The 13960-nt window shown below is 37.6% G+C and overlaps 1 protein-coding gene across 12 annotated transcripts in view; it reads left to right on the top strand.

Moving 5' to 3' along the window:
- The window catches only part of ATF1 (activating transcription factor 1), a 65787-nt gene that overhangs the window by 37632 nt on the left and 14195 nt on the right, over window positions 1-13960 (top strand). For 6 of the 12 annotated variants that reach the window (XR_015163656.1, XM_086399471.1, XM_086399469.1 and 3 more), the window contains exons 3-4: window positions 4596-4715; window positions 7182-7282. Coding sequence is in view for 10 of the 12 variants with exons in the window: in XM_086399471.1 (XP_086255597.1) it covers window positions 4596-4715; window positions 7182-7282 (221 nt within the window). In the remaining 2 variants the exon portion in view is untranslated. Of the gene's footprint in view, window positions 1-4595; window positions 4716-7181; window positions 7283-13960 lie in introns of those variants that run through there. The other 6 variants (XM_086399475.1, XM_086399473.1, XM_086399466.1 and 3 more) reach the window with 1 other exon arrangement.

Raw genomic sequence — 13960 nt, 5'->3', positions numbered from 1 at the left:
TCTAGAGCTAGACTCTTAAGATTCATGAGTTCTGTTTATTTTTACTCATTAATTTCTGGATCTCCATAGTGGGATACTGTCAACAAAAACACAGTTAGACACCTGTTAAAGGCAGCAAGATTTCACAATTCATTCATACAGTAGGGAAGAGAAACTCCAGCATAAATTAAGCTCAACTCTGCTGAAAGAAAAGTTGGGTCCCTTTTAAAATGCTGGGGTGTCCTAAAGGAAAAGTATTGAAGATGTTAGGTGGAGAGGTTGGTCAGTGTGATCAAGCCGTCTGTATCCGCTTGCTAATTGGTGCTTCTCAAATTGAGGTTCCCATCCTTCCACAAAGACTGGTAGACAAGGGCCCTTTCCTTCTCGGTGATTACATTTCAAAGGGAGGACTTTCAGGTCCTTGAGAGAGACATTTCTGGGTTGTAAAAGATTTGTATTTCAAGGGTCAGAGAAAGGATTGACAGCTGCAGTTTTTCTAAGGTTAAGTGCTCCAAGAAAAGCGAGGTCATAGGTATTGGCAAGAACAAGCAGTTAATTATTTTGGCAGCATTAAGCTTTCTCAGGGAGACCTTTTGAAGGTTCTGAGTCATCCTAGGGACACAGCCTTAAGCTGACAGAAGCTGTGCTAGAGTTTGGTCTTGTCTCTTAAAGTGTGTGAGGGCGGTTGAATGGAGTTGTTTGTGCTGGGAATCTACAGTTTTCAGTCCCTGGATAAAGGGGTTTCTGTATGTTTTTAATCGAAATATAATTGATTTGCAATGCTGTGTTACTTAATGCTGTTCAGCAAAGTGATTCAGTTACAACTAATAACAATAATAATAATCTCTCTTCTCTCTCTCTCCATATATATATGTGTGTGTGTTAGTCGCTCAGTCATGTCCAACTCTTTGCGACCCGGTGGACTACAGCCCACCAGGCTTCTCTGTCCATGGAATTCTCCAGGCAAGAATACTGGAGTGGATTGCCATTCCCTTCTCCAGAGTATATGTGCAATATTCTATGCTGGGGCTTTCCAGATGGCACTAGTGGTAAAGAATCCACCTCCCAATGCAGGAGATGCAAGATATTGCTGGGTCAGGGAGATCCCTGGAGTAGGAAGTGGCAACCCGCTCTAGTATTCTTGCCTGGGAAATTCCACGGGCAGAGGAGCCTGGTGGGCTACAGTCCGTTGGACAGCAAAGAGCTGGACACGGCTGAGTGACTGAGCACACACAATATCCTGTGCCAAACCATAAGGGAAAATAATATTGACAAGAATAGTGTATGTATGTATTTTTTTTTAAAATATTCTTTTCCCTTATGGTGTAGCATAGGATATTGAATATAGTTCTCTGTGCTGTACCTGAGTGGGACCTTGTTGTTCACCCATTCTGTGTATAAAAGCTCACATCTAACTCCAACCTCTCACTCCACTCAGTCCCTCAACCCTCCCCCTAGGTAACCACCACTCTCTCCTCTCTCTGTCTCTGATTCTGTTTCATAGGTAGGTTCATTTGTGTCGTATTTTAAATTCCATATGTAAGTGGGTATCATATGGTGTGTGTCATCCTTCTTTCTGACTTCACTTAGTATGATAATCTCTAGTTGTATTCATGATGCTGCAAGTGGCATTGTTTCATTCTTTCTAATGGCTGTGTAGTACTCCGTTGTTTAGATATACTGCATCTTCTTTATCCGTTCATCTGTTGGTGGATGTTTCTGTTGTTTCCATGTCTCGCCTATTGTGTATAGTGCTGCCATGAACGTAGGGATGCATGTATCTTTTGAATTGTGGTTTTGTCCAATATATGCTCAGGAAGTAGGATTGCTGGATCATATGGTAAATCTGTTTTTAGTTTTCCAAGGAATTTCATACTGTTTTCTATAGTGTCTGCACTACTTCACCAGCTTACAGTCTCACCAACAGTGTAGGAAGGTTCTTTTTTTTTTCTCTACACCCTCTCCAGCATTTGTTATTTGTAGACTTTTAAATATGGCCATTCTGACTGGTGTGAGGTGGTACCTCATTGTATTGTTTTGTGTGTGTGCAGGATCTTAGTTCCCTGCTACTAAGTCACTTCAGTCGTGTCCGACTCTGTGCGATCCCATAGACGGCAGCCCACCAGGCTTCCCCGTCCCTGAGATTCTCCAGGCAAGAATACTGGAGTGGGTTGCCATTTCCTTCTCCAATGTAGGAAAGTGCAAGTGAAGTTGCTCAGTCGTGTCTGACTCTTAGCGACCCCATGGACTACAGACTACCAGGCTCCTCCGTCCATGGGATTTTCCAGGCAAGAGTACTGGAGTGGGGTGCCATTGCCTTCTCCATCTTAGTTCCCTGCTGCTGCTAAGTCGATTCAGTCGTGTCTGACTCTGTGCGACCCCATAGACGGCAGCGCACCAGGCTCCCCCGTCTCTGGGATTCTCCAGGCAAGAGCACTGGAGTGGGTTGCCATTTCCTTCTCCATCTTAGTTCCCTATCAGGGATCAAATTTGTGCCCACTTCAGTGGAAACTTGGAGTCCTAACCACTGGACCACCAAGGAATTCCCCTCCCTATAGTTTTGATTTGCATTTTTCTAATAAATTAGCAGTGTTGAGCATCTTTTCATGTGCCTGTTGGCCGTCTTTGTGTCTTCTTTGGAGAAACGTGTTATTTAGGTCTTCTGCCCATTTGGGGATTGGGTCGTTTGTTGAGTTGTATGCTCTGTTTGTAAATTTTGAAAATGAAGCCCTTGTTGGTCACATCATTTGTTAATATTTCCTCCCATTCTGTAGGTTGTCTTTTTGTTTTATTTATGGTTTCCTTGCTGTGTAAAAGTTTGTAAGTTTGATTAGGTCCCTTTTCTTTGTTTTTGTTATTATTTCTGTTGCCTTGGGAGACGGACCTAAGAAAACATAAGTACTATTTGTGTCAGAGAATGTTCTGCCTACGTTCTCTCCTGGGAGTTTTACGGTGTCAGGTGTTATTTTTGTATATAGTGAGAGGGTGTGTTGTAGCTGTCCAACTTTCCCAGCACTGCTTGCTGAAGAGACTGTCTTCTCCCATTGTATGAATATACAATATTCATACAATATTGTTTCCTGTGTTGAAGACTGACTGTAGGTGTGTAGGTTTATTTTTGGGCACTCTTTTCTGAGCCATTTATCTATATGTCTGTTTTTATGCCAATACCAGCCTGTTTTGATTACTGTAGCTTTGTAGTATTGTTGAAGTCTGGGAGGATTATACCTCATGTTTTGTTCTTTTTCTTCAGGATTTCTTTGGCAGTTCTGGGCCTTTTATGGTTCCATATGAATTTTAGGATTATTTGTTCTGGTTTGGTGAAAAACATCAGTGGTAATTTGAGAGGGATTGCATTAAATCTTTAGATTGCTTTGGGTATTATTGTGTTTTAACAATATTAACTCTCCCAATCCAAGAGCATGGCCTATCTTTCCATTTCTTTCAATTGTCTAATGTTTCCTTTATTCATGTTTTATAGTTTCAGCCTATAAGTCTTTCATCTCCTTGGTCAGGCTTATTCCTAAGTATTTTATTTTGGGAGAATGCAATTTTAAAAGGTGTTTTTTTACACTCCCTTTCTGATAATTTGGATAAATTTTTATATACAATATTTTATGACCTTTAGATATTCAGGGGATAGTGAAACGAATTTTAATCCAACTTTGGGAAAGGATAAAGAACCTTAAATGAAAGTGAATAAGGCATTGTTATTGGGAACCTGTTGCATACACAGAAAAGAGTCACAAAGGTGATTTTCAGAACTTGAGGAGCAGCCTTGAATTTTATTTTGTGTTTAAGCCCAGGATGAATGATTAGAACCAGTATAGTCTAGGGGAAGGCAAGAGATCTGAAAATTTCTGGCAAGGCTTCTTGGAAGAGGTAGAACCTGAGCTGAGTCTTGAAAGATGACGGGTGGACTTTTCTTGGTTTAGTATTTTATTGTGGTATTTCCATAAATCCCCATCTGCTTTCCACAGAAATAAAATATTTTAAGTAAAAAATTGAATCATGAAAAAAAATTTTTTTAAAGATGCTGCCCAAAGTTGGAATTTCTCACTTTTTAAAAAATTTAAAATTTTTTCTTGGCCACACCACAAATCATGTGGGATATTAGTTCCCCAACCAGGGATCGAACCTGTGTCCTCTGCAGTGGAAGCACAGAGTCTTAACCACTGGACTACCAGGGAAGCCCCTCTCTCACTTTTTGACCCTTGATTTCTTAATTGTTTTTTAACCAGCTGTCTTCAGAATGACATGTCCTAAAGAACAATGATGTTTTTATACAATCAGTTCCACCACCCAAAATATCTTCCAACCCTATTCCCCATGCATACCATCAGGAAATTATGTATCTTTCAAGACCCAGCTGAAAGAGCACTCTATCTTTGCTCCCACAGTAGATTGGTTTCTATATTTTTGCTTGTATTATAACTCTTACTCTGTTCATTTTATACTCCTAGTGCAATCCCCTGCACACAGAAAATAGCTAATGTGTGATTAATAGATGTGGTTATATATAATAAGCTCTAAAATGTGTTTTTTAGTATAAAGAACTCAGCTTCTTACATGCACAGGTATTATATTATGTTAATTGAATTTTTATTTGTTCTTAGATGTCATTAAGAGGATCTGCGCCAGTGACAATTGTACCTCTTCCTGGAAAGCAAGTACAGGTTCAGGGGGTCATCCAGACAGCTCAGTCTTCTGTAATTCACCCACCACACGTGCAAACGGTACAGAAATTAAAAGACTTAGTGGCTGAGAGAGGGCACTTGTGAACCTGGAGTCTCTGGACAACTGAAGTTGCTATAGTTTCAATATTATAGACCAAGATAATGATGTCTTAGAGATTGGACTATAGAACAAATGAAGTGAATGGAAAAGTTTTAGAACTTCTAGTTTCATGTATATACTACCCAGTGAAAACAGAAGGCAATTTTGGGGAGAAGTTATTGTTTAGAATTTAAGGAAATGAAAGATTTTCTGAAGGGAAAGCACCTTTTTATCCTAGTGGTATCCTTCACGAAAAAGAGAATTCTGAAGAAAGGGTAATGATGTGAGTGTCTTAGCAAAATAAGAAAGTACCTACTTTATGCTTAATGGTGATCAAATAAAAGAGAGTTCCCTCATTGTAAAGTTCTTACTTATACCTGTCTGTCTGTTTACACCTGGCAACAATAGGAAGGAAAGAGCCATCCTGGGTTCTTTGCTTTTTACTCTTTCTCCCCATTTTATCTTCTGGCTCCTGTGAGTCTCAGAATGCCTTTGGTCATCTCTCATTTTTAGAAGCAGCTGTCTTGGAAGAAAAGCTGTGTAGCCCATTTTCCCTCTTGAGTATATACAGTGTCTGTATAACTCATACAGTGTCTGTGTAGCTCATTTCCCTCTTGAGCATATGCAGTGTCTGTATAACTCATTTTTCCTCGAGTATATACAGTGTCTGTGTAGCTCGTTTTCCCTCTTGAGTATATACAGCACCTGGCAGGGCTGTCAGCTCTGGAGCTGCGTCTTTATGTGTTTTTTCCTTTGTGAAAGGTGATTGCTGCATGGTTTTGCTGAGTTTTTAATGTGAAGATTTTACTCTTACTTGCTAGTGAGAAGTAAGGTTCTTCCTCTTAGTTATAAGTAATGTCTTAGTTCTAGAAATTATTTTCTTACTTGAGTTCACTGGGAGGCTTTGGAGTAAATCTGCAGACAAAAGGCAAAACAGCTAAGATTTAGATTAGAAATGGTATATCTGTGATGCTTGAGGAAGCAGAAGCGACTGATCTTCTTTAATTATTACTGTATTGTTTGTTACTGTGATTATTTATTAACTATTACTGATTATGACCCGTTCTTTCTTTTCTATCAAAAGATAAAGATTTAAGATATAAAAAAGTATAAGTACACTTGAACTCATTTTTGAAGGTGATTATACAGTGTAAAACAAGCTTCTTTGGAAATTTAAGATCTAAGTCTAAATAGTTTAGGGGAAGGCTTTCTGTATACAATAGGTAATGTAGAGAATTTATTTATTATGTCCTTTCTAGAAGCCTGTTTTATTTTTTTTAAAGAAGTGTCACAATGTAGCTTCAGAAAAATGAGAAATTTAATATGTTTTAAAAATTCTTATTTCCTCAATTGTAAGATGTAACTTAAAACTTTCATATGGTTATTGTGTTAACTAGTTTTAATAGGTTTTCCTTTTTTTCTCTGCTTGAAAGCTTTCTCCTCAACATCTCCAGTATTGGCTTCTCTTGCCTTTCAGATCTCAAGTTAAATATCAAGGAGGCTTTCACAAACAATCAATAGGTTTATTATTAATAGCAGTTAACATTTAATGTGTGCTTGTGCTGTGCCGTGCACTAAATGCTCTACATGTATTTACTAATTCAATTATGAAATGAGATAAAGCTAATTATTACAGATTTTTAAGTTTACTTGTTTGTACCTGCCCTTGCCAGTGACCTCCACTTTGCCAGATCTAATGGTTGTCCTGGGTCCTTATATTATTTCACCTGCTAGCAGAATTTGACATGGTTGATCATTCTTTTCTCCTTAATACTCGTCTTTGCTAGTTTTTCAAGGACACCACACTCATTTGGTATTCCTCCTGCCTCACTGGTGGCTTATTCTTGGCCTCATTTGCTGGTTCCTCCCCTTCTTTCCAACCTCTTACTGCTAAGAATGTCCCTGGGTTTTGTCCTATCTCTCCTTCCTGAGCTCACTCAGTCTTGTGGCTTTAAGGACTGTCCTAGAGAGCTGACTTCCAATACATATTTCTAGCCCAGAGCTCTTCCCTGACACACAGGTTTGTATATTCAGCAGACTCTTCAATGTCATCATCTATTAACTAGATATTAGTTGGATATCTAGTAGTATTTCAAAGCATGTCCAAAATCCAAATCAGATAGCATTAATGATAAAAAAAATCTGAGTAGTGTGCATCAGTCTCAAGACTGATATTTACAACTCTAGTGCAGTAGTATTGCTTTATTTGGGGGATAGACATCTTAGTTCTGAGCCTGTTCCTATAGTTTAGACTCCTGAAATAAACTTTCTCCTTTTTCTTTTTCTTTCTTCTTTTAGACCTTAGATTTAATGACAAATGAATTTGGGTGGTAGGAGACAGATCATTTTTTCTGAAAGTAAAAATGAAATTTAATTCTTTTCCCACTTGGTTTGTTCATCTTAGTAAAACCAGTTCTGTTTTTCAGGTATCATCTTTATCAGAGAGTGAGGAGTCTCAGGACTCATCTGACAGCATAGGCTCCTCACAGAAAACCCACGGGATCCTAGCACGGCGCCCATCTTACAGGTTAGTGCTCATGTATCAAATCCTGTGTGTGTTATATTAACCACAGGAGTTTGAATGATGTTATACAAAGCAAATTACATCAAGAAGAAACATGTGTTTGTATCAGAAGGCATGTGTTAAGAGAGATAGGCTTGAGCCAGGTTATGAAGGGCCCCTGTTGCTGTCCTAAGGAGGAATTTAGACTTACCTTCTGGCAAAATATTAGATATCTGTATTTACTTTTAGTTAACTTTAATAGTAATTTGAAAGGACTGTAGATTTTAAGAATTGAACTACTCTGTGTTCCCTTCCTTAGCCTCCTAGCTTTTGTCTCTTCCTTATGTGTGTCCCTTTGGTGAAACACAACTCTTCTACATTCTAGGCCTCATTTCCTCCTGGAAGCATTCTTTGTTTATTTCTCTGCAGCTTCCCAAGACCAGGTTAGGTCTTTCTTCAGTGGCATCCTGTAACTGATTCCTTTTATAGTACTTTATCTCATCCTATTAGAATTCCAGTTTATTTATGGGCATGGTCTATGCATTATTTTTTGTGATTCCAGAACCTATCAAAACGACCAGCTGAAAGTAGATGCTTAATAATTACTTGCTGAAGTAATGGAGAGCTGAAGTAGTACAACTCACAGAAAGCTTTTAAAATAACCTGGGTGATTTCATATAGGGTAGTGGGATATCCGGAGAAGGCAATGTCACCCCACTCCAGTACTCTTGCCTGGAAAAGCCCATGGATGGAGGAGCCTGGTTGGCTGCAGTCCATGGGGTTGTGAAGAGTCAGACACGACTGAGCGACTTCACTTTCATGCATTGGAGAAGGAAATGGCAACCCACTCCAGTGTTCTTGCCTGGAGAATCCCAGGGACGGAGGAGCCTGGTGGGCTGCTGTCTATGGGGTCGCAGAGTCGGACACGACTGAAGCGACTTAGCAGCAGCAGTGGGATATCTTTGACATGGGTGGATCTGAGACATTTCTGTGTTAGAATCGACAAAACCTGGTGACTAGAGGGTAGGAGGAAAGGGAGACAGAAAAGGATGAAATGTTTTTGAAAGACATAAACAAATGCATAAGGTTTTAGATCTTATAAGAGAATTTTGTATAGGGTGTAGGGTCATTCCTGCCTGATGGAACAAATGGGAAAGACTTCATAAAATATGTGATTTAGTTCATTATCAGTCTGATAAATTTTGAGAGTTAGGAGCAGGAATAGGTTTTGTGAGGCAGAAAGAGAGCTTCTTAGGCTGAGGAAACAGGGTAATAAAGGTGGATTATATGATATCGAAGAAGCTGGCCTGTTCTGGGAACTGGGAATTTAAGGTACAGAGAGGAACGGGTTGGTTTAGCAAGAAAAGGTAAACAGGAGCCTCGTTACTTAGAACCTTGTTACCATGTTAAGGAATTGAGACTCTACTGAATAAACAGTTAATGAACAGAAGAAATTTTGTCTGGAATTTGGGGGAAGGGGTATGTGAAAAATAAGCCTACTAAAAGGAGCTCGTAATCTGAAACTAAAAAAAAGTAATCCAGGGACTTCTCTGGTGGTCTAATGATTAAGACTCCGTGCCTCTATGCAGGTGGCGGGGGTTTGATCCCTCATCAGGGATCTAAGATCCCACATGCCATACTGTGTGGCTTCAAAAAAGAGTAATCCAGTATGAAAGGAATTTCTCAGCTTTAGAAAACAATGTCCCAACCAGATAAATTAATATAAACTTACACCTAGATATATCTTATGAAGCAATAAAAATAAGATCTTTGGAAGAAAGCTTCCAAAGAGAAAAGATGTGACCATTAGGCAGACAACAGATTTTTGAAGTGTATTATTAGAAGACAATGGACTAAAATCTTTAAATGACAAGAGAGCATATCAGTTGGCCGGAAATTACACATCCACCTGAACAATCACTCAGAAATAATGGTGAAGTTAAAATCATTTGAAGCTGATACAAGAAATTACTAAAGGGTACATGTCAGGAAGAATAAAATGAAATGAAACAAAAGGAATGTGAATATAAGAATGGTGAACCAAGACATTAAGATACCATTGACTTTTTAGAATAATACTAATAATGATTAATTTGAGTAGTTTAAAATGAAATGTAAAAAATATACCAGACAGAAACATATAAGACTGGAATGGTCTTCCAGAGTCTTGTATTAATTACTTTTAGACTGTTAGACATAATGACCAAAGGAATATGGGTAAAATGTTTACTTTTCAAATAGGGCTCTCTCAGCACAAAACAGTTAGCTCCTAGATAAAATACTTACTAATGAATTGTGCATTTATAGGAAATAATAGAAATGTCTTCTAACCCTACTCCAATAAATATAAAGCCATGTACATTAGCTGAAACCAGAATGGGAAGCAGAAGCAAGCAAGCATGAAAGCCAAGGTATACCCATTACTTCTGCAGGAAGGGACCATGAACCCAAGATTTTTGTATTAAGCTGAGAACCCTACAAGAAGCTAGAACATCTGAAACAAAGCTTCCCCAAGTTAAGTTTTCTGAATTTATCAAAAGTCAACCAAATATGGATTTACAGTCAGAAATCAAACATACGAGGAAATAAACCATCATAAGTGAGAATCAAAAGAAACAATATATAATCAACTCAAATGCAGAAAAAGTACTTAATAAAATTCAGCACCTACTCATATTTTTAGCAAGTAAAGAATAAAAATGGACTTTCCTAGCATACATAGACTTTGAGAACTGAACTATACATACGGCAGATCATAGGTCAAGTTCCAAACTGGCCACTACATGGTGCACACAGGGTCAAATCTGAAGAGCACTGCAGAGTCTTTGAAAACGGAAACGGATGTTGGAACTACAGTGCACAGAAGGCCAATCAGGACTTGTGGCTTAGACACAACCAGGTTGATAGCCTGCTAAAAGAAGAATATCAAAAATTCTCTGCAGGATTTAAGAGTCAGGTGTCATAATATTGAAAATGTCCATTACTTGGCATACAAAGAACCTGGAAGAATCTTAACTTGTAAGGAAAGACTATCAGCAAATGCCATCATCTCCTAGATGAACAAGATAAGATACTGGAATTATATGACAAGGACTTTAAAGGAGCTATTACTGCAATGTTCTGACTAACAAGTAAGGGTAGATTCTCTTGAAATGAATGGAAAGATAGAAACTCTCAGCAAAAAAAATAGATATAAAGAGAACAAAATAGAAATTCTATAGCTGAGAAATACAGTTAACAGAAAAAAAACCTCACTGGATGGATTCAATAGGAGAACAGAGGTAAGAAGTTACTCAACTTTAAAGATAGTTCAATGGAGAGCATCCAGTCTGAAGAATAGAGATCAGAAAAATTAAGTCTCAGGGACTGGAGAAACAGTACCCAAAGATTTAACATTGTGTCATGCGAGTCATAGAATAGAAAAAAAGTATGTTGCAGAAAAAATAGTTTTTGAAATAATGACTGAAATGTTCCCAAGTTCAGTGAAACCTACAGATTCAGAAAACTTGGCAAATCTTAAACAGGATAAAACACAAAGAAACCTCTGCCCAGACATACCATAATCACATAGCTATGAAATAAACACATATTGTGAGCAACCACTTATATGACATACCACTTATAAGGGAATGCTGTGAAAGACTCTAGATTTCTCACCAAAACTGCAGGTTAGAAGAAATGAATAGCATTTTTAAAGTGCTGAAAGAAAAGAACTGTTAATCCAGAATTCTGTGTCTTGAAAAATAACCCTAGGAAATGGAGTTGAACTAAGTATTCTCAGATAAAAGAAAACTAAGAGAAATCATTAACAGTAGAGTTGCTCTAAAATAGCTACTAAGTTATTAAGACCAAAAGAAACTTGGAATAGCAAGATTTGGGCAAATAGACCGTTCTTCTGTGAATAGTTTGATAGTTGAAATATATTTGACAGTTGAAAAATCACACTGATGGGGCTTTCAGTGTATGCAGAGTTAATATATAAGACAACTTACAAGATAAATGGGATAAGGTAGGGATTTAATATGGTAGTAAGGTTTCTAAGGTTCACTTCAAGTGGTAATACATTGACTAAGTAGACTTGTCATCTGTATTGTAACACCAGAGCAACTACTAAAGAAACTATACGAAGAGATTTAGTCAAATACACAATAGGTAAATTAAAATAGAGTTTTTAAAACTCTTAACTCAAATGCAGAAGAATTTTTTTAAAAAGCAAATAATAAAATGTTAGTTCCACCAGTATCAATAATTATATTAAGAGAGCATGGGACTTCCCTGGTGCGCCAGTGGTTAAGACTCTGCACTTTCCAACCTAAATGTCCATCAACAGAGGAATGGATAAGAGAAGATATGGTCCATATACACAATGGAATATTACTCAGCCATAAAAGGAACAAAATAGTGCCATTTGCAGAGACATAGATAGACCTAGACTCTGCCATACAGAGTGAGGTGAGTCAGAAAGAGAAAAACAGATACTGTATAATATTGTTTATATTTGGAATCTAGGAAAATGGTACAGGTGAACTTATTTGCAAAGCAGAAATAGTGACACAGATGTAGAGAAAAAATTTACAGATACCAAGATGGGTGAATGGGATGAATTGGGAGATTGGGATCGACATATATACACTATTGTGTATAAAATAGATAAATTAATGAGAACCTGCTGTATGTAGCACAGGGGACTCAACTTAATGCTCTGTGGTGACCTAAACAGAAAGGACATTTAAAAAGAGGGGATATATATGTATGTATAACTGATTCACTTTGCTGTACAGCAGAAATTAATACAACACTGTAAAGCAACTACACTCTATAATAAAAACCAATGTTAAAAAAGACTGCACTTCCACTACAGGAGGCATGGGTTCCATCCATGAGCAGGGAGGTTCCACATGCCCTGTGGTGTGGCCAAAAAAAAAAAAAAGAGCACATGACTTAAACTCACTAGTTAAAAGAGATTATAAAACTGTATACCAGTATTCCTTGTGAATACAGACACAAAAATCTTCAACAAAATACTAGTAAATCAAATTAACAAATAGAAGGTATTATATACCATACTTGAGTAGGATTTATTCCAAGAATGGAAAATTGGTTTAACATCTGAAAGTCAATTAATGTAATAAATCATATTTGTAGGATAAAACCAAAAAACGTATAGTCATCTCAACAGACACAAAAAGCATTTGATGAAATCGGGGTTAAAGGGCTTCCCCAATGACTTAGCACTAAGGAATCTGCCTGCCAATTCAGGAGATGCAAGAGACACAGGTTCGATCCTTGGGTCGGGAAGATTTCCTGGAGGAGGGAATGACAACCTACTCTAGTGTTCTTGCCTACAGAATCCCAGGGAGAGAAGAGCCTGGCAGGCTGCAGTCCAAAGAGGCACACACAGCTGAATGACCAGGCACACACGCAGTGCCCTTTAATGATAAAAATCCTCATCAGACAAATAGATGGGAATTTCCTCAACTTGATGATGAGTATCTACAAAAGCCTGTAGCTGACATATTTAATGGAGAAAGATTGAATATTTTCTCCTCCTAAGAGCAGGCACAAGACAAGGCTGTGAATGTCTCATTACTTCTACTCTCAGGCAGTTAAGAAAATTAAATAAAAAGCATACTGGAAAGGAAGAAATAATAGTTTGCAGATTGCAGATGACAGTGATTACGTATATAGAAAATCCCAAAGGATCCACTAAAGTAGAAATAATAAGTTCAGCAGGATTGCAGGATACAAAATGAATTGTATTTCTCTACATTAGCAATAAACAATCCAGAAATGAAATTAAGAAAACAGTCCTACTCATAACAACATAAACTGTATAAAATACTTGAAATTAAATTTATAAATCCAAATTATATATCAGATCAGCCAAAAAGTTTGTTTGGGTTTTTTCCATATGGAAAAGCCTAAATGAACTTTTTGACCAGTCAAGTAAATTTAACAGATGTATATAATATTAATACTTGCATATTGAAAACTATAAAACTTCACTGAGAGGAATTTTAAAAAATCTTACCTGAAAAGACATTACATGTTCATCAACTGGAAGACTGAATATTGTTAAATAACCCAGTTAAAACATGAGGAAAAGACTAGAATATCCAGAGAAGAAACACAAATGGCCAATAAGCATGTAAAAAATTGTTTAGCATGATTTGTCATTCAGTTCAGTGCAGTCGCTCAGTCGTGTCTGACTCTTTGCGACCCCATGAATTGCAGCACGCCAGGCCTCCCTGTACATCACAAACTCTCAGAGTTCACTCAGACTGACGTCCATCGAGTCAGTGATGCCATCCAGCCATCTCATCCTCTGGCATCCCCTTCTCCTTCTGCCCCATCATTAGGTAAATGCAAATCAAAGTAATGAGATACCACTTCAAACCTAGTAGGATGCTTAAAAAATCCCAAACAAAGCATAACAAATGTTGGTAAGGGGGACAGTGTCTGTGGAAACAAGCTGGCAGTTCTTCAAAATACTGAACATATTTACCTTATAAACCACTACTACTATTGCTATACATATAACCAAGAGAAATAACATAATGAAAACAAAAATAAAGTGGATGTATTAGTATCATACAAAATAGACTTCAGAGCAAAAAAATTTATCAGAGATAAAGAGAAAATCAGTTCACCAAGAAGATATAACAACCTTAAATATGTATGCACTTAACAACAGAGCTTCAG

The sequence above is a fragment of the Bos grunniens genome, chromosome 5 (assembly GCF_055505025.1).
Source record: "Bos grunniens cultivar Pamir isolate PY7600 chromosome 5, Bosgru_T2T1.0, whole genome shotgun sequence".
Classification (NCBI taxonomy): Eukaryota; Metazoa; Chordata; class Mammalia; order Artiodactyla; family Bovidae; genus Bos; species Bos grunniens.
The sequence above is the reverse complement of the archived record's forward strand: the minus strand, read 5'-3'. Positions and strand labels throughout refer to the sequence as shown.